The sequence below is a fragment of the Pygocentrus nattereri genome, chromosome 6 (genome assembly GCF_015220715.1).
Source record: "Pygocentrus nattereri isolate fPygNat1 chromosome 6, fPygNat1.pri, whole genome shotgun sequence".
Classification (NCBI taxonomy): domain Eukaryota; kingdom Metazoa; phylum Chordata; class Actinopteri; order Characiformes; family Serrasalmidae; genus Pygocentrus; species Pygocentrus nattereri.
Window position 1 is genome coordinate 21,544,057 of NC_051216.1, and position 22,425 is coordinate 21,566,481.

General features: G+C 39.3%; 1 protein-coding gene across 1 annotated transcript in view; it reads left to right on the forward strand.

Moving 5' to 3' along the window:
* Nucleotides 1–1,384: 1,384 nt before the first annotated feature.
* The window catches only part of pde11a (phosphodiesterase 11a), an 80,771-nt gene continuing 59,730 nt past the window's right edge, over nucleotides 1,385–22,425 (forward strand). Inside the window, exons 1-2 of the mRNA XM_017692336.2 lie at nucleotides 1,385–3,070; nucleotides 5,242–5,400. Coding sequence (XP_017547825.1) covers nucleotides 2,288–3,070; nucleotides 5,242–5,400 — 942 coding nt within the window. The 5' untranslated portion in view covers nucleotides 1,385–2,287. The remainder of the gene's footprint in view (nucleotides 3,071–5,241; nucleotides 5,401–22,425) is intronic.

A 22,425-nucleotide genomic window follows, 5' to 3' on the forward strand; every position in this document is an offset into this window, starting at 1 on the left:
AGAATACTTTTGAATACTTTTAAAAATGTTTTTTTTTATGACTACACTGTTTGAACATTATTGTTAAAAGAAGTTTTTTTCTATAAAATATGTCCAACAGTGTCTACTTTATCCATACGCTTAAGAAAGCCACTCATTGTATTTTCTCAGAATTTTCACAGAGGTATATCCACAATGAACCAACGTTAAGAGTAAAATGAAATTTGACATGTCTTCATATAAAAATACTCAAAGGAAGCTTGCACCTGTTCACTAAAATGTCAATAACTGTACTGAATGAAAGAAGAGTTTTCCTTTTATGATGATGCAGGTCAAGGTTCCTACTTTAGTCTAAAATGGCATCTTCATCAACATCAAACGAAGAGAAAAAATGTGAATGAAACGAAAATGTACACAATATTTGATAACAACAACAATAAGAAGAAGAATGATAATAATAATAATACACACACACACACACCTTCTAAGCCGCTTCTCCTTCTGTGTCGGTGACTACTGGAGCCTATCCCAGCAGTCATCGGGCGGAAGGCAGGATACATCCTGGACAGGTCGCCAGTCCATCACAGGGCAGACAGACAGACACAGACAGTCACTCACACACTCACACCTAGGGGCAATTTACCATATTCAATTGGCCTGACTGCATGTCTTTGGACTGTGGGAGGAAACTGGAGCACCCGGAGGAAACCCATGTAGACACGGGGAGAACATGCAAACTCCACATAGAAAGGACCCTGGTCGCTCAGATGGGGAATCAAACCCAAGCTCTTCTTGCTGTGAGGGAACAGCACTACCCACCATGCCGCCCATAATAATAATAATAATAATAATAATAATGAACAAAATAATTGAATAAGTAAAAACAGTACTGTAAAGCAATGAATTCCTGTTGTGATAGCTGTGCTTGTAGTTTGTGCGTTCTGCGTTTCTAAAGTTAGCTTTCTGTTTTCTGCAACTCTCTTTTCCTTTTATAAGCCTGAAACATCAGGACTAACGCTTATACGTAGGCCTACATCTGTTTTGCAGCAGCGTTTAATTGACCAAACAACAATGTCTGTTTGTGTTATGACCACTGGAGGCCGCTAGTACTTAAAGATGTGACACAGGGAATCCTTGTTCAGGGGTTTCCCAGTGTTTGTAAACCCCACCCCCAAATTGTCTTACTTTACCCTAAATGAAAATGTCACTAGGAGGCTTTAGCGATGTTAAGGTAAAGCAGCTAAAGAAATTCTACCTGTTACCCCAGATACGGCTTTAACACCAGGCGTGTTTAAAACAGACTAATACTGGGACCCAAGGAACTCGCTGTCTCTGATCTGGCTTTGGTGCCCCAATTTATTCTGGAAATGTTCACAATGCGTGCTGTTCTGAGTCGTGCGTTATCACAGAAAGACACGAGTCGTGATTAAAGTGGCTCCAGTCGGGAGCGCTGTTAGCTGCTGGATGAGAGAAGCGGGAACGCGGCGACGGACGTGAAGCCGGGACGCTGAACGGTAGCCGCGAACGAGTCGGTTCATTTGAACCGGCTCTTTAAATCAGTAGAGTCGAGTACACAAGTAGCCTACAAATAAATATTTTTTCTTGAGTCCGTGTTGTGAGCTAAAGACTTCGAATGCATTTGATATGAAAAATAGCCTAGTGATTCACAAATTAACCACATGGCACCACAGAACACCACATTTAAAACAATGAAACTGGATTCGATTCTTTCTGAAAACTGCTGACTTTTTGTGTTAAGTCTCTGTGTATAAGTTTTTCTTCTGCCTCCCTGAACTGTGCAGCGGTCTTTGAGAAAGAGATCAGGATAAAGTTGTCTCGAGATGAATCACCTAATCGAATCTGACGTTCGAAGAAAGAGTCGGTTCAGTAAACTGAGTCGAGCTGAGCCATCGCTCCTCCGCGGCCACATCCAACGTCATCGGTGGCGCCGCTGGGTTAGAATGAGGCGCGAGCTCCGGTCCAGTCCTGCTCGTTTCTCTCCGCTCACACGTAACGGCATCGATCATGAGGAAGCACAGCGTGGGAAGGCTGGGAGGGAAAGAGAGAAGCACAAAAGAGGTGCAGAGGAATTTCGTGCCAGGTCAGAACGCATCTGACCCAAGCGGATGCTGAAGTTGTATGGAGGGGGCTAGTGGGCTGAGATCAGGCTACTTCACGCAGAAGACGGACTAGGGAAAGTTGGAGGCTGCCTGAGCCGCATTTCTCGCGTTGCTCGCAGCGCTGGAGACTCGCTCGCTCCAGCCCCGGCGCCGTCTCTCCTCCGGCTTCCTCAGAGAGGACCGTAAACATGGCAGTGTCCAACATGGTCTTTTCCGACGTTGAAACTTTTCTTGACAACCACCCCGAGCTGTTCGAGGACTACCTGATCAGGAAAGGGAAGTACAGCATGGTGGAGAAATGGCTCAAAAACCACCAGGCGAGTAAAAGCGCCGGGAATGCCAGCGCGGAGCCGGATAAGCCGAGCGCGTGCAAGGACAGCTGGGCGAGTAAAGGCGACGGGCTCCAGAGGCGGGCGTCGCAGAAAGAGCTGCGCAAAACTTTCGCCAGGTCCAAAGCCGTGAACGCCAACAGGACGTACGACGAGCACGTCAACTCGCGGGCTCAGGAGCCGCTGACCAGCATGCGGAGGCGCGCGCTGCTTAGGAAAGCCAGCTCGCTGCCCCCGACCACGGCGCACATCCTGTCCGCGCTGCTCGAGTCCCGGGTCAACATCCCCCAGTACCCGTCCACCGCCGTGGACTTCAAGTATTACCTTAAAGAGCACAACGAGAGAGAGTTCTTCCTAGAACTGGTCAAAGACATTTCCAACGATTTGGACCTGACGAGCCTGAGCTACAAGATCCTGGTGTTTGTGTGCATCATGGTCGATGCCGACCGCTGCTCCCTATTCTTGGTGGAGGGGACGGCCAACAAGAAGACTCTCGTTTCCAAATTCTTTGACGTGCACGCCGGGACCACCGTGCTGCCCTCCCTCAGCAACTCAGACGAAGTCCAGGTTCCGTGGGGTAAAGGGATTATAGGCTATGTGGCTGAACACGGAGAGACTGTTAACATCCCCGACGCGTATCAGGTGCGAGAGAGTGAGATACTTCTAGAAACCTCGGGTCTCTCAATTTGTGCTTGTAGGCCCAACACGCCGTTCCTTTCAGTCTTTAACTCTTGCCTCAGGTTGATCTCATACTGTAATTACTTGGGTGAGGCTCTCTGTATTGATTAATGAATTAGTCTTTCAAAAAAGCTGCTCTCCATTTCTCCTCTCTATGATCCTCCACTTCTTCCAGACTCAGTTGATCTGTCAGTCTGCGCTGCCCTTCACAAATAGTTTACAAATGTATCCAATGAAAATAATCATGAAAGAGTTTTGGCAGCTGTGATTCAAGCAGATGAGAAATAGACACATGCAGTATCAAATGTGCAACAGATGTCCATCCCAAACATCAGCGCAGTACATGGAGTCAAGATATTAAAGCCAGAAACACTGCAACAACTTTTGTATTAATCATTGATTTTCACAAATCAAGCAATATTTTGAAATGTGACAAATGATTTGAGAGATTTGGTAACCTGTGGCAGCAGTTAACATGAAAAATAACTGCCATCAACACAAGTGAGGTACTGGCCGTGAATGGTAGTACACTGAGAGCTCCACTGAACATTTGAAGGAATTTAGCCAAAAATGACCAGAATTCACTACTACTGCTCCAAAAATACTACTACTAATAGTAATAACAGCAGCGATTATTATTATTATTATTATTATTTTAGTTGGTTGTTTGGTAATGTTTGTTTCAGTAATGTTTGTTGCAGTAACGCAATGGCAGCTCAAGTTGGCTAAAAGTGACAAGAAAAAAAATTCAGAAGTATTCAGGTCTTGTCTGCACACCTTCTATACATGCTTAAAAATACTGGGTCTTCAAGGGTTCTTTAGTAAAGATATCTATGATTAAAGGGTTCTTTACATCATGAAACGGTTCTTCAGATTGATGTAAAGTGTGCTGTAGTTGGTTCTATATAGAACCTTTTTGAAAATGGTTCTATATAGCACCAAAGGGTTCATCTATTGTAACATCCCTGACATTCTTTGCTAAAGAACCTTTGAAGAACCATCATGTTTAAGTGTGTATGAAATGTAATAGATACAACAAGTCTTATTAAACCATTAAAAACAAAGAAACACAAAGTTAAAGAAGAATTCCAGCATTGGAATTTTCTGCATGATTAAACTATTAAGATTATTAGGATGCGCACAAAGCCATTCAGAGTTGTTTCATTCTAGAGAAACTTACAGAGTCAGAATTGTTCACAGTGGTTGCGATAGGAACCAGACATCCAAAGTGTTTAATGCCCTTTAAAACTATGTCACAAAAAGTTATTTCACATAATGGTTATGTTGCCTGTTGTCTGAGACCTTGTTTTATGCTAGCTTTGACATAAGGTTTATGCATGAATTTTTCTTTTTTAAATTCATAGAGGCCAGGGTACACGCAACGTTCGGTTAGGGAAAATAGCAGCCAAATAATGTGTATTTCCTTACATTTCTTTATTAACTTACATGTAGCTATATTTTACCATTAACATTCCATGTAAAAACTCAGAAGACACATTTATGTTAACTGGTCATTTTGGATAGTAAATAAAAAGGCTGTATCTGTGTTGTAGACATCACAACTCCTGATTCCTATCACCACCACTGCAAAGAAATGATAGTTGGTAAGTTTCTGTACAGTGCACCAGTTCCCATCAAACCACTCTGTGAGTTTGTTTACAGCTCAACAATTGAATTATGCATATCTCAATTCTTATTTAAGTGTTCAATCAGGAACTTTGGAAACAGCACTGGGTTAATTCCATGTGGGGCTCTGAGTTTACTAACAGAGAACAGGATAATTATTTAATGTTTATTTTATTGCTTGACCTGCTAGCTAGAGTGATTCTTAATTCTGGCTTTTGTTTTAATGAGTGCAGAGATTAAACTGGGATCATCGGCTCAATTTAATGCTAAAGCAATTAATTTAGATTGTATCCTGTATCTGCAAAGGATTTGACCTACATGCGGCAACTCGACAAGAGTCATGGTTCCAGCACTCTCCCTTTTGAGGTTAAAGTGTCACAGTAATGAGAGAAATATTCTGTAACACGAAACACTCACCTTGAGTTACAGGCAAATTGCCATGTCATTTAACTACAAGAAATTCTGTTAACATGCTACAGTAATATTCTATAATGTGTTTTCCTGCACAGGACCATCGTTTCAGTGATGAAATTGACAAGCTGACGGGTTATAAGACCAAGTCTCTGCTGTGCATGCCTATCCGGAACAGTGATGGAGAGATAATAGGAGTCGCACAGGCTATCAACAAGAGTCCCAGTGGAGCACTCTTCACTGAGGATGATGAGAAGGTAACAGCTTTTAATCTGAAAAGAGAACATTACATGTGCAATGAGAGTAAACTGCCCTGCATCCAGTGTTTCTCATTTCTATAAAGCTATGTAGAAAAATGACCTTTTACAAACACATGACATGTCACACAACATGAATACACATAAACAGAGACAAAACAGCATCGCAAGACTCAGGCAGGTGCTTCATTTATATAAGATCGGTATAGATACAGAAAAGAAAGTAAGGGAGCCCTTCAGACTGTGTATGGTTGGCGATGCATTGATGGGCAGTTGGGAAAGGTGGCTGGTCAGAGGGGATAATAGTTGTGGTTTTAGTCAGAGGAATTAGTAGGGATTCCACCTCCTGTCCATGTGTGTGGCTGCTGTCCAAGGTCCTGGGCAGTGTTTGGTTGGTTTGACATTGATTGGTTAGTGATTGATTGAATGGAGATGGAACTGCTGGTGGCATGCTGTGATACACCCCTTGTGTCCAACCTGCAACAGCATAGAGACCTGATCATGGTGCCCTACATGTGTATAACAAGAAATGCTGGACTCTGAAGGACCAGCACAAAAGGGAGGCAGTTCTTAGGCCTTTATGAGGTTTCCTCTACGTCTACTTGCTTATAGTGTGATGATTCTGATTCTTTTAACCCTGTCAGTTCAAAGTTTTTTGTAAGATTACAGGTGAAAGTGAACTGTAACCTACTAGCTGTTCTTTAAACCTGGCAAATGCCAAAACCTCAGTCACAAAGATATTACAGAACTTCAGGCTGCCACAGAGTTTTGATAGCATGATGAAAAGTCTAGAATGAAGCTTATGGAGAAGAATGTGATGGTTGTTGCTCCTAGAATCTGCTGTTGCTCCTTCACTTGCTTCAAATCACAGCCACTGGCTATAGATTAGCTTGTTGTAGACATCCACTATGAATTTGAGTGTTGGCCTGTGCTTTTTGAGTCAACCTGTTCTTGCCCCATCAAAACTACATAGGACAAGCTGTGGTTTTTCATTGCTAGAGATGTTCTATAGGCTGTAGCCTGGCTCCTGGGTGATCTAGTGTTTGACATTGGATCTCTGCAGGCACAACACAACAAAATAAGTTTAGAGACGGTTTTTTGTTCACACACAACTCTGAATCTGTGACAATGTTCATGCTTGCATTGTCAAGCTGAGAGTAAATGCAAGATGACCTTTCGGGAATTCACTTTCCATCCATGTGTTACACAGTTGTCCACAAGCATGGTACTGACTCGGCTGCCATCCAAGGCAATGGGTAGGGACAGTTGGGAGGTCAAGGACGGATTGTATGGAGGGATTGACAATGGAACAGTTAGCAGCACACTTTACAGTTTGATTTGTATTACCTTTTAATCATTAATGTGACTCCTGTCTCCTCATAGTGTAGTATGGGATATTACATACAGTGTGCAATGACAACCCCTGACACTTTTACAGCTTATTTATGATTAAATTGCGAAAGAGATGAATATTTAGAATGTTTGGTTAAAGAGGAATTCCAACAATTTAAGAAAAGAATCTGCATAATTAAATCGGTCAGATGCAAACAAAGTCAAAGTGATGTGAAATTGTTGAGAAACTTAACAAAATGCATGACATATGACCATAATTTAGGGCAAATAGCCATTCTATTCACTATGCAAAATGACCAGTGATTCTACTCATCTTCAGAGTTCTTATATGTAGTGTTGAAGATGGTAAAATAGTGATAAATCTGAAAAAAGCTTGCTTCAGGGACTGTTTTCTTTTTAAAACAGTTAACTTCATATAGCTCTACTTGTATCTTTCTGTCATGAATGTGCTTAAAATTATGCTTTGTGCTAAAACTTTATCTCAAAACTATTATACATCAATGTCTCAGGCATCAGACAGTTCTAACAATTTCATGCAATAATCTTCTGTGATGTAGCTTTTAGAGGCATTAAATGTTTTGAACATCCAGTTCCTATCACCACCATTGTGAACAATTTCTCTGTGTAAATTTCTCTAGAACAGTATCTTCAGAATCCAGCCTTAATGGTAGACAGTTGCTACTCTACCAGTGTAGTTTAATAAATGTCCTCTTAAACTCTCCATGGCTTAACTTATGAGGACAGAACTTTAAAACTTTAATTTCTGACTAACTGATATTTTGTAGCTTTTCAATATGATTTGTCAAAGAGGGCATGGAGACCATGCAAGAGAAACCACATGCATTTGTCCAGCAGGGTTATGGAAACATCATTATGGCTGTTAAAGTTTTTGGAAAGGAAGACTGTTCATGAGGCATGTAATTATCTGAGAGTTAACATCTGTGAACCAGGCTAATTGCTTTCCATGTGATTTACCTTTGAAACGATAGACCTGCAGCAACATGGCACCCTTTCATTAAAAGAAGAAAAACTGCCTTTCATTAACACAGACTGAATTGAGATTCTGTAAACACAGAGGAGGTATTTATACCCGAGAGAGATTTATCAGCTTTTAATCTACCTGGTGTTAAACCCTCACAGAGTGCAGTGTTTAGATGAGTACAGTGTGGTGTTTATACACATATTACACTAATAGGAGGGAGAGTTGAGAGAGGATCTCTGTTCCACAGAGACAGCTGAAAGGCATTTGTTTTCATCAGTGACATTAAATGTTTAAGGCTGACTTTCTGAATGCAAATTAAGCTTAATGTGAAACTGTATTAAGTGATGAATGAGGATTTGTATTGAAAGTGCTTTTTAGTTTAAATAGGCTTAAATCATGTCTGTAAAGGTGGCTGTCAGGGATCAGTAATTAGTCATACTAATACATTCCTAAATCATTAAGTTTTGTGTGGCCTTCGTAAATGAAATTACCTTTATTTGTTAAAATGTTCACCGTTTTACAACAATATTTTGTTTTCTGAATTGGATTCACTTGTGAAATCCCACTTTTTATTGATTATTTCAGTGATTTAATACAATACAGTATTCCAGTTATATTAGTCTAGCTTGGTTGGACTGCATGAATACCAACTTTGCTCTGCGAAGATGATAAGATAGTGATGATAACAAGCTACTGCAGTAGATGTGTTCATCTGTATTTCATCTTTGCTGCCATAACTGCAGTATTTTGTTTGTTTTTTAACTGACTTTAATATACACTTTGATAATGAATAGCAACTGGGGAGTGTCTGGTATTTTTTAAACTGCAAAGCTAGAGAAAAAAATCACTTTGACAACTGAAACTACTGTTTTACAATATGAATAAAGTTATGACATAATTATCACTTGTGAACTTGTTATGCCACCAGTTGCCTAAAATGATATTGTTCTCTTTTCAACACAATCATTAATGTTAGAAACAGAAGCTTGAAACAAAAGTAAGGACACTGGGGTTATTTGAAAGTGAGGAACTATTTAGAAAATTGTGGCAAATTACAGTGCTTCAGTAATTCTCTTTTCCTAGATGGAGACATACAGTAATGAGCTTAGCAAATGTTATTCTGCAGTAGCTGTTGTCCTAAATTCTGTTGTATCTGAAGGTGTCAGTGTTTAAACAGATATTTTTTTGAGTCAGGATGTTTCTGTAACACAGCCCCTGAGCTCTAATAAGGAGGGAATGTGATCACTTATCACTGTTGTGGTTGTAAAATCTATGTACATAAAATAAGAACTCAATTCTGAAATTTCAGTTAATGCAGAATGTTAACAGTTTTTTAACATTTTACTTATTTGTTTACTTATAAACAAAATATGTCAAATATTTATGTTTGTGGTATGTGTATAGTTTTGTAAAGTGGATAGGAATAAAAAAATAAAGATTTATCATGATTTTGAGTACATTATTATACGTTATTATGATGTAAGGTGGATTTGTATGATTCATAGCTCTCCCCAATTACAGAAGGTCCTCTTCCTCTATGTCCTCCTGTGTGCAAGACAACATCTTTTAGCCCAGGCCAATACTAGCTATTGAATGCATTAAATCAAACAGACATTCAGGCAGTGGTAAGCAGAAGCTGAGTGTCTTGCTGTTGTTCCAGCATTAAGACCTGTGAGGTAATTAGATATTAATTGTACTGTAGGCACTAAGAATGGATAGGAGGTGTATTTCTAGTTTAAATATGCTGAGCTAAACAGATTCATCGTTTCAGGGTATGAGCGAGAGAGAGAATGAGAGAGAGAGAGAGAGAGAGAGAGAGAGAGAGAGAGAGAGACAGATTCATCTTTTCAGGGTATGAGAGAGAGAGAGAGAGAGAGAGAGAGAGAGAGAGAGAGAATTTGATACAGAAGTAGATGAAGAAAAATAGAAAGTTATGCCATATGCTGTTGGGTTTTGATTTAAAATGTTATATAACTGATTGTTTACATCATTTGACATGTAAACATAGTTAAAATGACAATACTGATCACGAGTCACATCATCAAGGACAGGTTACTGCTTTCCCTTTCTCTCTTCGTCCCTGTCTCTTTGACTTTTCCGGTCACACTTACATTGAACAATATCTAACGCCATTAATTACATAAACCTTGCTGCCTTGTCTCTAATTGTCATGTACAAATGCTGTGAGACTAATTCACAGAACCAGTGAGAATAAAGTAAATAGGAGAGATTGAGGAATACAGGAATATGAGGAATTGAGGAGTATGTCATGATACAGACATCACAAAAACATGTAGTGTGGCACAGAGCAGCAGAGCAGATGTATGAAAACTCAAAAGAATCCAGACACTCCTTCTAATTAGTCAAGTCAGCTACTTTAAGGTGCACCAATTGCTGACACAGGCATTCAATACACACACAGCTTGTACAATCTAATAAAAGCATTGTCAATGGAATGCGAGGCTCTAGGACAGCTGCACATGAGCCTAAGGACATCATGCCCAATGCCAAACATTAGCTAGAGGGAAATAAAGCCCCCAGCATTTGCCTGTGGAACAGTGGAACTGTGTTCTCCTGAGTGATGGAGCTTCATTCAGGACTTTGGGGATGAGATAGAGTGTTGTTTGTACTCCCAAAATTGTATTTTACTGTGCAGCACAGTGCATACGCAAGGTTTGTAGGCTGAATTGTTACATGCTGCTTTATGCCATCCAGACAATAATGCGAATGTCAGCAGTGTTGCCATATCATTTTTATGTGATTTGCTGGGGAAGACAGAGGAAAGTTTCCGTTATATTTGTAAAATGTTCTTTGAGTCATAATCGTCATCTGTGATTTTCACAACATATGTGTTGAATATATTTTTAGGGCTGGAAAGCCTTTTTGGGTCAAACAACATAGAACCGTATTGAAATAATTTTGTTTTGCATCAGTTAACCAAACTTTTGATCAACTGTTACAACAAGCCCCTCTGTTACAATTGTTATACAATAGTTAATAAACGGCTGGAAACAGGGTTTATGTTTTCAATTGTAACAGAGGGTTTTAGTGTGCTTGTATATAATGTTCTTCAGATACTAAAAATGTTCTTTTTATTTAGCAAAAAAACTAAATGTGTTAGATTCTGAACTGATCTCCCCAACTGTCTTGACTATTTTTACAATGAGAAAATTCTACAACCTTGAAATTTGTCACAAATTTCCCAAAACCCAAAGCCAATTATGTAATAAGGTTTATGGTCAGTGACAAGGGAAAAATAAGCAAAATGAATGCCTGGGTTTCTGAAGGTTAAATTAGAGCTTGAGGGTGAGCAGGGAGACATAGGGAATGAGAGTGAACAGGATGAATGATGGGAAAATGAAGAGAATGAATAAGCTGGGCATGCCTACATAAGTGAGCAGAAAGAGTGACCATAGATAATGACAAGGTCGCAGCAGTGTGAGACATAGAAGAGTAAAGAAAGAGGGTGAGCTAGCTGGTGATATTACCTGTTATGGGAAACGCTAGTGATAGGCAGTGTTACAACAATTCAGACTAACTGCATAATGTAGATACATTTAGATCGCTATCTAGGTAAAACAAAGTAAATATAGCTAGCTGGATAGAGGACTCATAGGAGCAGCTAAACACAAAATACGCGAAATACCTAGCTACCTTGGTAGTACTATCACTCTTGACCATATAAAAAAAGGTCCTTTGGTAAGGACATTAGTGCAGACCAGTTTGGTAGGAGGGACCAACACAGTCACCAAACTGATGTTAATAGTGCAGATTGGTTGATGGCATTATCTTCTTCTTTGATAGTCATGAGGGCAACCAGTCATGTGTTGTGCATGAGCAGTGATGTACACTGTTTTGGTGGTTTTAAGTGGACCCCAGAAGAAGATCAGTGGAAAGAATTTGTGTAATAAAACAAATACAACACAATTGCTTTTTTTACCTGTGTACCCCTACATGCAAATATAACTGTTTGTGGTTGTTTGTACTGCTTATCGGGACCTTTCCTGTCAAAGTAGGTGCTTCTTTACCACACTGACGAACAAAACCTAGCAGACTCTTTTATTTTTATATTAGCAAAGCTAATTCCATATTTAATATGTGTTGCACAGTTGAGTAAATGATGTGATGAAGCTAGGGAAAGATCATGATTGCAATCAATCAGACTCTGAGAGAGATTCAGTCTCGGGATTTATGTGGCTTATGTGCAAACCACCAATCAAAAGTCCAAACCTCCTGCACGACAGCCACAACATCATTATGGTTTTGATACTTGAGGGTAAACTCTCATGTTGGCTTTACTATGAGCTCAGTCCTGCAGTGCTGTTTCATCCTGATCACTGAGGCACAGAGCAGTGAACAAGAGCTGATCACAGCACAGTAGGAGCCCTCATCTACATTGATACATCACATTACTGAGAGCAGCTTCTCCCCCAGCTTTGATGCGGCGCATTGTGAATGGGTGTTAAGAATGCCATTAATGCAGTTAGTTCATTCAGAGCGATTAGCTCAACCTGTTATCAGCTGCCTAATGTCAGCTGGGCTAGTAAATATATTGGTCAAAATGACTGACTATAGAAATTAGCAGATACTGCACTAAGCTTTTTAAAACATGTCAGAGAGTGTGTGATGGTCTCTAGTGCATTCAAGCTTTACAGCACTGACAGTTAGGGGGTGGGTCTATGGGTGCATCTTCTTTTTGAAAATGTTTTGTGTGTTTGCAAAACTTGTCAGAAGAATTGCCCTAAAATGGGATCCATAAAAGTCAACAAATTAATTATTAGCAATTCCTGCATGTTTAGCAGCTGCTTTCTTTGACAGACTGTTCTTAGTCCCCATTGTATTTTCTTGGTCCTCCAATCACTGCTTGGCAACTGTTGTTATACACTAAGCTTTCAGTTCTTGATCATTTTTAAATCCAAAAGCAAACTGTATGAAACATCCTGTAAAAATTCATTTGCAGCCTCCGATCCCAACTGTAATTTTAGTAAGCATGATAACAGTTGGCCTTTGCGAAACTATCCACATTTTTGTTTACATGAAATACTGTATACATTTCATTAGTTGCTCTCAGGAAAAATTGAGACTTCTTTATGGGTTTAGACTGTTGACAAAGTAAAGTAGTTAACCCAGCTCAAGCCTAGTAAACCAGCAGGGACAACTGATGGGCCTTTCAATTGCTCTTACTTTTACAGTGAGAGCAGTTTGGTAGCATTTAGTAGGAATTTTACTCTTTGTTTAGTAGTTATCCATTTGTTGAAATGATTTTAAATTGCTTTTTGAAAGGAGACATGAGAGATAAAGGTACTGGAGAGATAAAGGACAGATGAGAGTTTAGAGGCAGATAAACATGAGTGTTAGTGACTTTATTGGGATCTCTACTGAAACTCAAGAAGAGACCTGGGATTATTGGGCTCTTATGCTGAGGAGAAATATCTAAGCAGTAGGAGATCATCTGATCTCATCATTGTTTAGGAGAAACTACAGAGATATTAAGAAGATCTTAAGGAGAAAAACTTACTGAATTTGCTTTCCTATGGTTTATGTCATTTATGCGCCCTGCTAACAAATACTAAAGGCTTAAAGTCAGTTTATGAAATTTTTCAATATCTCCTTAGCTTGTTTAATCACATTGTATTGGCTCCCAGCTGCTATGGTGAGGATCAAGATGAAATAATCAGAATTAAACACTGTGGATGCGAAAGTGAAGTTTAAAGGTTTCAGTCATTGTTAACTGTCAAGATGTTTTCTTATTTAAATCTGATACTAATGTTGTTGAATTTGCATACTTGATTGATGATCTCTTGAAATAATTAGAATTAAACATTTTAATGCATCATTGTAATGATGTAATATGATGTGGTTTTGAGGACAGATTTCTTGTTATGCTATTTTTTAATGTCAGTTGTTGCAGTAGTTTGGCAGGTAATGCTGTAGTTGGTGTTGATCCATGTGTCCCTCTATATGTCTCTGCATGTCTGTGGAGTTTAACATCAGGAATCATCAAAAGAGAATACAAGTGTGAAATGAGAGAAATAAATGACTATGTGCTCTTCTGTGAGTGTGTGTGTGTGTGCGTGTGTGTGTGTGTGTGTGTGTGTGTGAAAGAGAGAGAGAGAAAGAGAGAGAAAGAAAGAAAGAGGGAGAGAGGGTTTGGCATCGATCGTCCTGTCAGAACCTGCTAATGTCTAATGAGCTATTGTATTATTTGGCACAGTAGGTCATTTAATCCCCGACACTCTGTGACAGGCTAACAGCATCACTCACACACACACACACACACACACACACACACACACACACACACACACACACACACACATGCTTTTAAAGACATCTCCTTTTATCTTTTAATACTCCTACAGAGAGGCAGGTCAATGTCTTAATTTAGTGCTGAATGGATGGCTGGGATAGGCCTGAACTATATTGGTTAGACTCGTAAGGTTTTGTACTGTTGAAAACTGTTTTGTAGTTAAAAAGTGTCTCTTTTGGCTTTTGCCTCATCTCATATGCATTTACAGGATTTTCCCTCCCAAACCGCAAAATACTAGGAGGAAGGGCTGAATGATTTTGAAAAATATACAATTCTGACCAGGCGCATCCATTTTGTGGTTAAGTTTCTGCACTGACCTATAGACCTATAATTAAAATTGCAGCTCCAGCGATTTGACAATTTCTCACTTTTAAATTGCCATTTTGATATAAATCAGATGTTTGATGGCTACAAAGAGGAGATTATAATAAAGAAATACTCCCATTAACAGTGGCTAATAGCAAATCTGACTGTTTAATATAAAAAACTATAAAAACTATAAAGTAAATGCTGTAAAGTGGAGAATGTCTATTTAACACCTATGAAAGTAAAATAAAAACCTATAACATAAAAACAATATTTGAAACTGCTATTTGGTGATACTTTGGGCATATTTACAGCACTATCAAAGAGCAGCTTTCGACTAAATAAACACTTGAAAATTTTCTCTCTAAATGATTGCTAAAAGCACACATTGAAACTTTTGGCATTAATAAAGCGACTCGTGTGCTGTGCTTTGTGCACGTACTGTGGCCAAAATGTCACTGTCATTTGTTGCACTGCTAGAAACTAAGAGGCTGTGCTCAAAATCATACTGTTCCCAAAATGACCTAGGTGCGCTCAGTGAAGTTAAGAAAGGATTGTACATTATCACACTGTTTTCACTTAGCACGGAACTCAACTTCAGCTCATTAGTGTCTCTCTTGGTAAATCTGCCCCTGTATGTGCAATGTGTTTTCTCTCAGCCTGCTTATAATGAATGGAACAGTGCAGTGCAGAGCATTAGGAGGATAAACTGTGGTTTCTCTACGCAGGAGAGTATAATCCAGGCCAAGCAGTCAGCCTTTGGGTATGAGTTGAGTGTATATGTGTGTGTGCACCGTCCCTCAGTGTATCACAGGCAGAGCTTAGTGACGCTGCTGCTGCTCCACTGTGTTTTTATGTGCTTTTCAGTGTGCATTAGCATCACGTTAATGCACGCACTGCTCACCACTGAATTAATGATGAAATTCCCAGTGTGTGTGTGTGTGTGTGTGTGTAAGAAATAGAGAAACAGACAGAAACAGAGAGAGAGAGAAAGAAGAAGAAAGAGAAATGATTCTCAGGAATAATAATAAGTATGAGTAAAAGAAAGAACTAGAATACACGGCTTTGAAATTCCATATTGAAAACTTCAAATGTGTTTGATGTGTCTACACACTGATATTCAGCTTTGTTTGTACTTATTGGTATGTCTCAAATCCAAGATATTTTTCATGTTACAGAAGGAATCCCCCAATGTGCTGTGTATGTGCTGTGTCCCCTCTCTTATTTAAAAAGCAGGGTATGCTGATATTGCTTTACTCCATCATGAAGTCATATCCACACTGCACATATGAAAGCATTTAGTGTAGATCAAATTGTGAGTACCACCTCAGAACCCAATCTGACTCTACGATGTGGATTTTCATTTTCATATTTATGATTGCTCAACAGACTCACAGTCCTGAGTGATTCATAGCTGAAGTGGTGAATGTTTCCCCAGCCTTTGTTCTGCACAGCTGCCACTGTGCTCTGAAATGTATTACATTAATTCTCCTCAGGATTAGCAGCCTGGTGAGAATGGCATTACAGAGGTTTTAATGTGTAATTCATACATAATCATATTCTCAGATTTTCTTGATTAGCAGGTTGCATTTCACCTATGCAAATAACTGGACTCCAGCATCTCAGTTGTGCAAATTTTAAATTAGTTTCTTCAGTCTAAGTTTATACTGAAATGACTTTTTGTAACATGTCATGGACATGGAGGAAAATAAGCCCTAGACTTTTTTGCCTCTCTGCAATCAGCTAGATATTGGCCACTGCAACCATCTTTTTACCCCCTTGGCTGTATACTCTCTGATCACTTTATTAATAACACTCCTATAATTTATTCTTAGTGGTAGAATGCAATAAATTGGCCAATTTTCTAGTTTATTAGTGGGCTGCTTTATAGAGTCAGTAGTTTAACTGTGAAAAGAAAAGAAGTGGATACTATTAGTTTGGTGATTTTCTTTCATCTTGTTTGAGTGTAGTTTTTTTTTTCTATTTTTTTGGCCCTACCTTTTTCTGGTTTCTTGAAGATGTGCTTCTCTTCATTTCTCCATTTTTCACAAGTTTTTTTTTTTTTTGTTTGTTTGTTTCTGTACGTTTGATTTTGGAGGTGTAGATAGGACATTGCAATTGGATCATGTGATTGGACCACTCCCATCATCTGTCTCTCTCTCTGTAGGGATGACAGTATTGCCTGCAGATAGAGCAGCCCACTGGAAATTGTCACTGTAGTCCCTATGGCCAAGCCATGTCTGAATACCTGTATCTGGGAAAAACTGAAAAAAAAAATGAATACAGAAACATAAAGTACAGCATTGCACCAGGCTCATGACCCATGCTTGAAACTATATATGTAATATGTCTGTATCTGGTATCTGTACAGTACTGAATGTTGTTATCTAACTGGGAGGCAAGAGGACTTCTAACACTAAGATTTAATTGAAGAATCAATGTCAGAGACTAAACTTTTTGATAAAGCAATCATAACATCTATACAGACAGTATGCAAGATGTGTTTCACTGTTTCAGTAATGATATATTTCTCCTTAAGACTTTTTACTTCACTGAATGTCATCTGATCTTAAGTTTAATATAGTGCTTTTATACCTGGTTATATTAAAACAAATCTTATGTGATCAATGTAATTGCATTTATATCTATGGTTGCCTGAACGCTACACTGTTGACACATGCACACACACACACACACACACACACACACACACACACACACACACACACACACACACACACACACACACACACATTAGTCTTTCTGTCAGATGTCACTGAGTGAGAGCACTTCCAGCAGCACAGTACTGTGTTCGGTTGATTGGACTGCAGTCATGGTGAAGTGATGTTGAAAAGGCTGAAATGATGTTGTGTGGGCCACCTGCCCAGAGAGTGACCCCTACAGAGTAAATTAGAGTCATTAACGCTAATCAGTGCACCTGACTTTGAGCTGATGATGATGAGACCAAACCATGACAAAGGGTTGAGTCTAGGTAGGTGTTTTTGTCTGCACTTTTGACTTTATGATTTTTCCATGTAAGTTAGGAATAAATGTGCCAGTATAAACTGGCAGGAGATACTGTCACATAATCAGGGAAAATAGTTAACAATAAACCACAAATATTTTTGTTTATATTCAATTATTAGTTTTAGACACTCAGACAAAATGACACTCAGTAGTAAAAAGAGCAGCAGTGTTTGTGTAAATTATCCCTGGGCTAGGCTAAGCAGGAAATTAGTGAGGCACTCGTGTGGAGGAGGTTTCAGGTGGAGCTGTTATGTGGGTGGGAGTCTGTCAGTCTGTAACACTCTGGCCTTTAGCAGGTGTTCCACAGCTTGCTCAATTTTTTTTCCATGCTGTTTGAAACCCAGACATCCATCAAGGTCAAAGAGCATGTGTGTTCCTCTCATTCTGAATACAAAAGCAAAGTTTTTATTTTCATGTTTTTTTAGTTAAATTTCTCAAAAGGCAGAGAGATAGAGAGAGAGAGAGAGAGAGAGAGAGAGAGAGAGAGAGAGAGAGACAGAAACAAAGAGAAAACAATGAACACACATAAAAAACTTCTGCCATGACCTACATTGTCTCTCACACAAAACACTTATTGCTGGCCTTATCAAGCTGTTTGTCTCTTGCTTTGGTGTGTGTATGTGTGTGTGTTGCTCTTTAAAAGTAGGGCACAGGGGCCCTGAGGTTCTAACTGGCTGCTCCGTGACTGCTCACCTTTAATAGCAGCTTCTCATTCTAAGGTTTAATTCACCTGTCAGTTTAAAAACATGAAATAAAACTCCATTAATTCATCAAGGTTTGCACTGAAAAGTCATTTTTCATTCTGTGTTTTTGGAGTTGCATTTGGAGCATGCCAGTGCAATGACTGTGGCAAACATCTTGTTTTGTAAAAACAGGCAGTTTGAGCCACAAAAGAGAGTCACCAGCTCTTAGGAAAAGCATCAGTTCTTATACGGTAAAGTGCTTACCATGTTTATCATGTAGCCACCTAATAAGACAGCATTAGTATGCACTAGCATTGCAGCACTCAAGTCCAGTCTTGGCCTCAAGAAAATTAAAGGTCTCAGTGTTATCCTGGACTCAACATCATTTTGACTTGGTCTTGTCTCGGGCTCAGGGTCAAACTGACTTGGAAATTGCCTGGAATTCCCTCAGTGTCAATGGAAATGTGTCAGAAGTCTGGACATTTGAACTCTGATTCAAGAAGGTTTTGTGCATCACTTGTGGCCATTGTGACAGCAACTTGAAATGGAAGGTCTTGTTCAGTATTACTGTATGAGTCTCATTACCAGTGTTCGGCTTGTCACTCTATATGCTCATGTAAGGGATAATTGTGTGTCTGTTCATAGTAAAGCACAACCCACGAAGCATGATGAGCAGCGCTCTCACATTTCATTAGCCATGGGGTTGAAATGACAACAAACGATGCTGAGGGAATCTGTCGATAGCGCTCCCCCAGGCCAGTGTCACTTTGTTTGGTTATTAACCCATCCTTCAGTCCAGTGTCAACACAGCTCTTTCCTGGTATATAGCCTCATCTTCCGTGTAGCCTAGGGTAATGGACAGAATCCAGTTAGACAAACCAAGCTTTTCCTTGAATCCCTGCATTCGTAGACAGAGAAAGATCCTCACCCAGGGTCCCCCTAGTCTGGTAAGAAAATAAAACGGGCCAAGCCGGAGAACTGCCCAGTGCTTGGCATCATATGACAAGAACTTCATATTCAGCTGTGTGTGTCTACAGGTTACTGAAGTGACTCAGAACAGGAAGCAGAATCAGTGTGCGCTTCACAGTCATCGCCCTCGGAGATCTCTGCCCTTTTAGCATGTGTGTTTAAGGGTTGAGTTAATGCAGGAAAGCTTCCATGGGCCTGGCGGCTCCATAGAATGAAATGGAACTGTGGCTTTGTTGACCTTTTCATGTTTTAAAATATTATGGTCCTACTCACTACAGCAACAAACCAACAAATGGCCAAACATGCAGTTGTGAGCAGCTGTCAGTAGACATAAAGTGAAGTGAAGCTGTGGGCTGTTAAAGTGAGATGCAGAGTCAGTTCTCTGTCAGTACAACTTGTTTTAAGTGTCTCTCACACAGTGTGTTCTAGAATGAGGAGAGAGTTCCAAAGCACATCAAAGATAAGGCATGACTTTTCTCTTCATTAAAGACAAATCTGTTTAGTTCTTCCCTCATCATCTGCCACTTAAAGTTCACTTGGGCGGCTTCAGGAAAATTGAACAAGAATAAAACAGTTCTTGAGATTGAAATGATTTTTTTAATTAAAAATGTGCGAGAGTGAGGACAATAGGAGAGGAGAATGAGGAGAATGCTTTCATAAAGCATACATTGCTGTCAGCTGGAATAAAAGAGACGGGTTCCTTTTCAAACATTGATGTTAACTTTGAATTCATTCTGATAAATGAAACTGAATGTTCAGATTGACATACCTGTCTGATGATTAGAATGTGTAGGAATGCATGCACCATCTACTTCACAATGTCTGGGAAGAAGACCACTTTAATTTTTGCTTTACACTTTCTACATAAGATTTAACATTTTAAAATACAGCCAAAGCTCCTCTAGACTTCTGCTCACTGAAAAAGCCTCTGCAAGACTCTATTCCTTTGAATGGTGGTAGAAAGCCCTTGGCTCCAGATGTCAGGAAAACAGCCTGAACCTGGATGGTGCTGAATAATTTGAGTGCTGCTCTCTATAGCTCAGATGGGCTGTTTTAAGAATCTTTTTTGATGCTGTCAGGACCATGAGCTTTTATGAATTTTAAAGATTTGATTTACTTGCTGTCTCTCTTTCTTTCTCTCTCTCCTCATTTTTTCTAATCAGTGTGTATCACCATTATGTGTGCGTGTGTGTGTGTGTGTGTGTGTGTGTGTATAGTTTTATGACCCTGAAAAAATGTAAGGGCTATTGGACACAATTTGTGAATAAGCTGTTAAAGTGAGAGTAGCTAAGTTAGAAGCTAGATAGTATTCATATGTGTATAAGACAGAGAGAGAGAAAGAGAGAGAGAGAGAGAGAGAGAGAGAGAATTCTGTAATCCTGGCAGATGTAAGCTGAGGTCTCCAGTTAGTGTGACCTGTAGGATAGGAAAGTGTGTGTGTGTGTGTGTGTGTGTGTGTGTGTGTGTGTGTGTGTGTGTGTGTGTGTGTGTTACTGTGTATCTAACACTCCCACCACAACACTATCCACCACCGCCACTTTCACATTTTTTCTCCTTACTTTCTCCTTTCCAGACCATGCTCCCCTCTTCTGTCCCTTCTCAAACACAATGAGGCATAATAATGTCAGATTTTAAAAGAGACTTTTAAAAATATTTCATAAAAAATGATTGAATGTATTGAATCAGTAAATAGGTCAATGATGTGGGCTGAAGACATAGTGTGTTAATGAAAACACACAGAAAGGGAAATGTTTGCTGTATTGATGTATTGGTGCTGGCAGATGAAAGCTAATAGAAAAGGCCATGCTTCATAATGTTCAGTCAATAGCTCACTGAATGGGTTACTCCACAATCAGAGGAGAATGGCTGTTAAGAATGCACAGATTCAATAGATATTTAATAGCATAAATTAAATAGTAGTGATGCACCAAAATGAATTCTGAAATGAAAAGTTGACAACAAATAAAAACAATAAAGTACACTTACTAAACTATTACAACATCTAGGGTACAGTGTGTGCATGACAATCAAATGTCTTTGATAAAACAGAATGATTATTCATTTAAAAAAATGAATTCCATTATGTTTAGTTTGCTCAATGGCGCTGTTGTTGATTTATTTTTTTGTGATTTCAAAAACTGCAGGTCACAAGGGGCCAGTGGAGTCTTTCATGCTTCCATTGTTTTGCTGTACTATGCGTATCGATTGGAATATTGTTTTTATGTAGAGTCAAACCTGTAGTGGAGAAATGATTTTACATTGTATCCCCTCTTAATTTTTAGAATGAACTGTGATTACAAATTGCTTGTCTAATTTTTCTCAAAGGCTCCACATAGCCAGCATTGTTACTGTCCATCTTTTGCTGCTCAGACTTTTTGAACCCATCTGCACTGACCGACACAGGAAAGCAAAGGAACCATATGATGTTTTAATTGCTATTTTCCTTTTTATTGCAATTTAAAGTATTTATAAAGTTTTTAATTTCATTTCCAAAGATCTTGGTCTAATTTTTTTGTTTTGGCTGAAAGAATAAATGGCATCTTTGACCATTCAGCCAAAAATTGTTAATGTCCTAAGAAGGGCTGGGTGATAAAACGATAATGATAATTATCACAATCTAACTTTTCCTCGATAGAGCGAAAAGAAAGATTTTATATAATACACCATTCTCACACTTTCCACGTTCTAGCGAAAGTCCTGGTAGCGCATTCTACTGCAAGCAAAGTGACACTACTCTGCTGTTGCCAAGAGAGGGTGCACTTCTGAGTTTTCGACATGATTAGAGAGGGAGGGGCCACAAATAAAATGTCTTTAGCAATGGCTGAAATGTGGAGTTATGCTGTTTGAGTGGAGCAACCGACGATCTGTTCTTCTGTGACAAAGTGTGAGTGATAAGTGGCATAACTGTACTGCCCTACAGTGAATTCACCTCTTTTTGTACATCCTAACCAGTTCACAACTTAAGCGCTGTTACAGCACTTAAAAAGTTATATTTCAGTATTAGTGCATTCCCAAGCAACAACAGTGAAAGAAAAAAGTGGGTTCATGCAAGATATAGCCCTGATTTAAACAAAAGTAAACCGAGGAAGCTGTGAGGTATTGGAAAGCGGGAGAGCGCTATCTTTCCAGGCTAGCTATTTTTAGCAGCTGGCTAACCTGAAGCAGGGCTATGTCACACACACAACACAGCAAACTGATGATACTATAGATCACAGGTCTTTAATTAAAGTTCAGTAAGGTCCAGTCAAAGAAATTTTCCTCAAGCAAAGGTCCGGAACATCATGTATAACTTGCATCATGATTCAGTGCCATATACTGTTAACTGCCTAGTAGTTATATCAACATCTTATACAGTCAACAACTGAATCTTAAATCAAATAAAGTACAATTCAGTA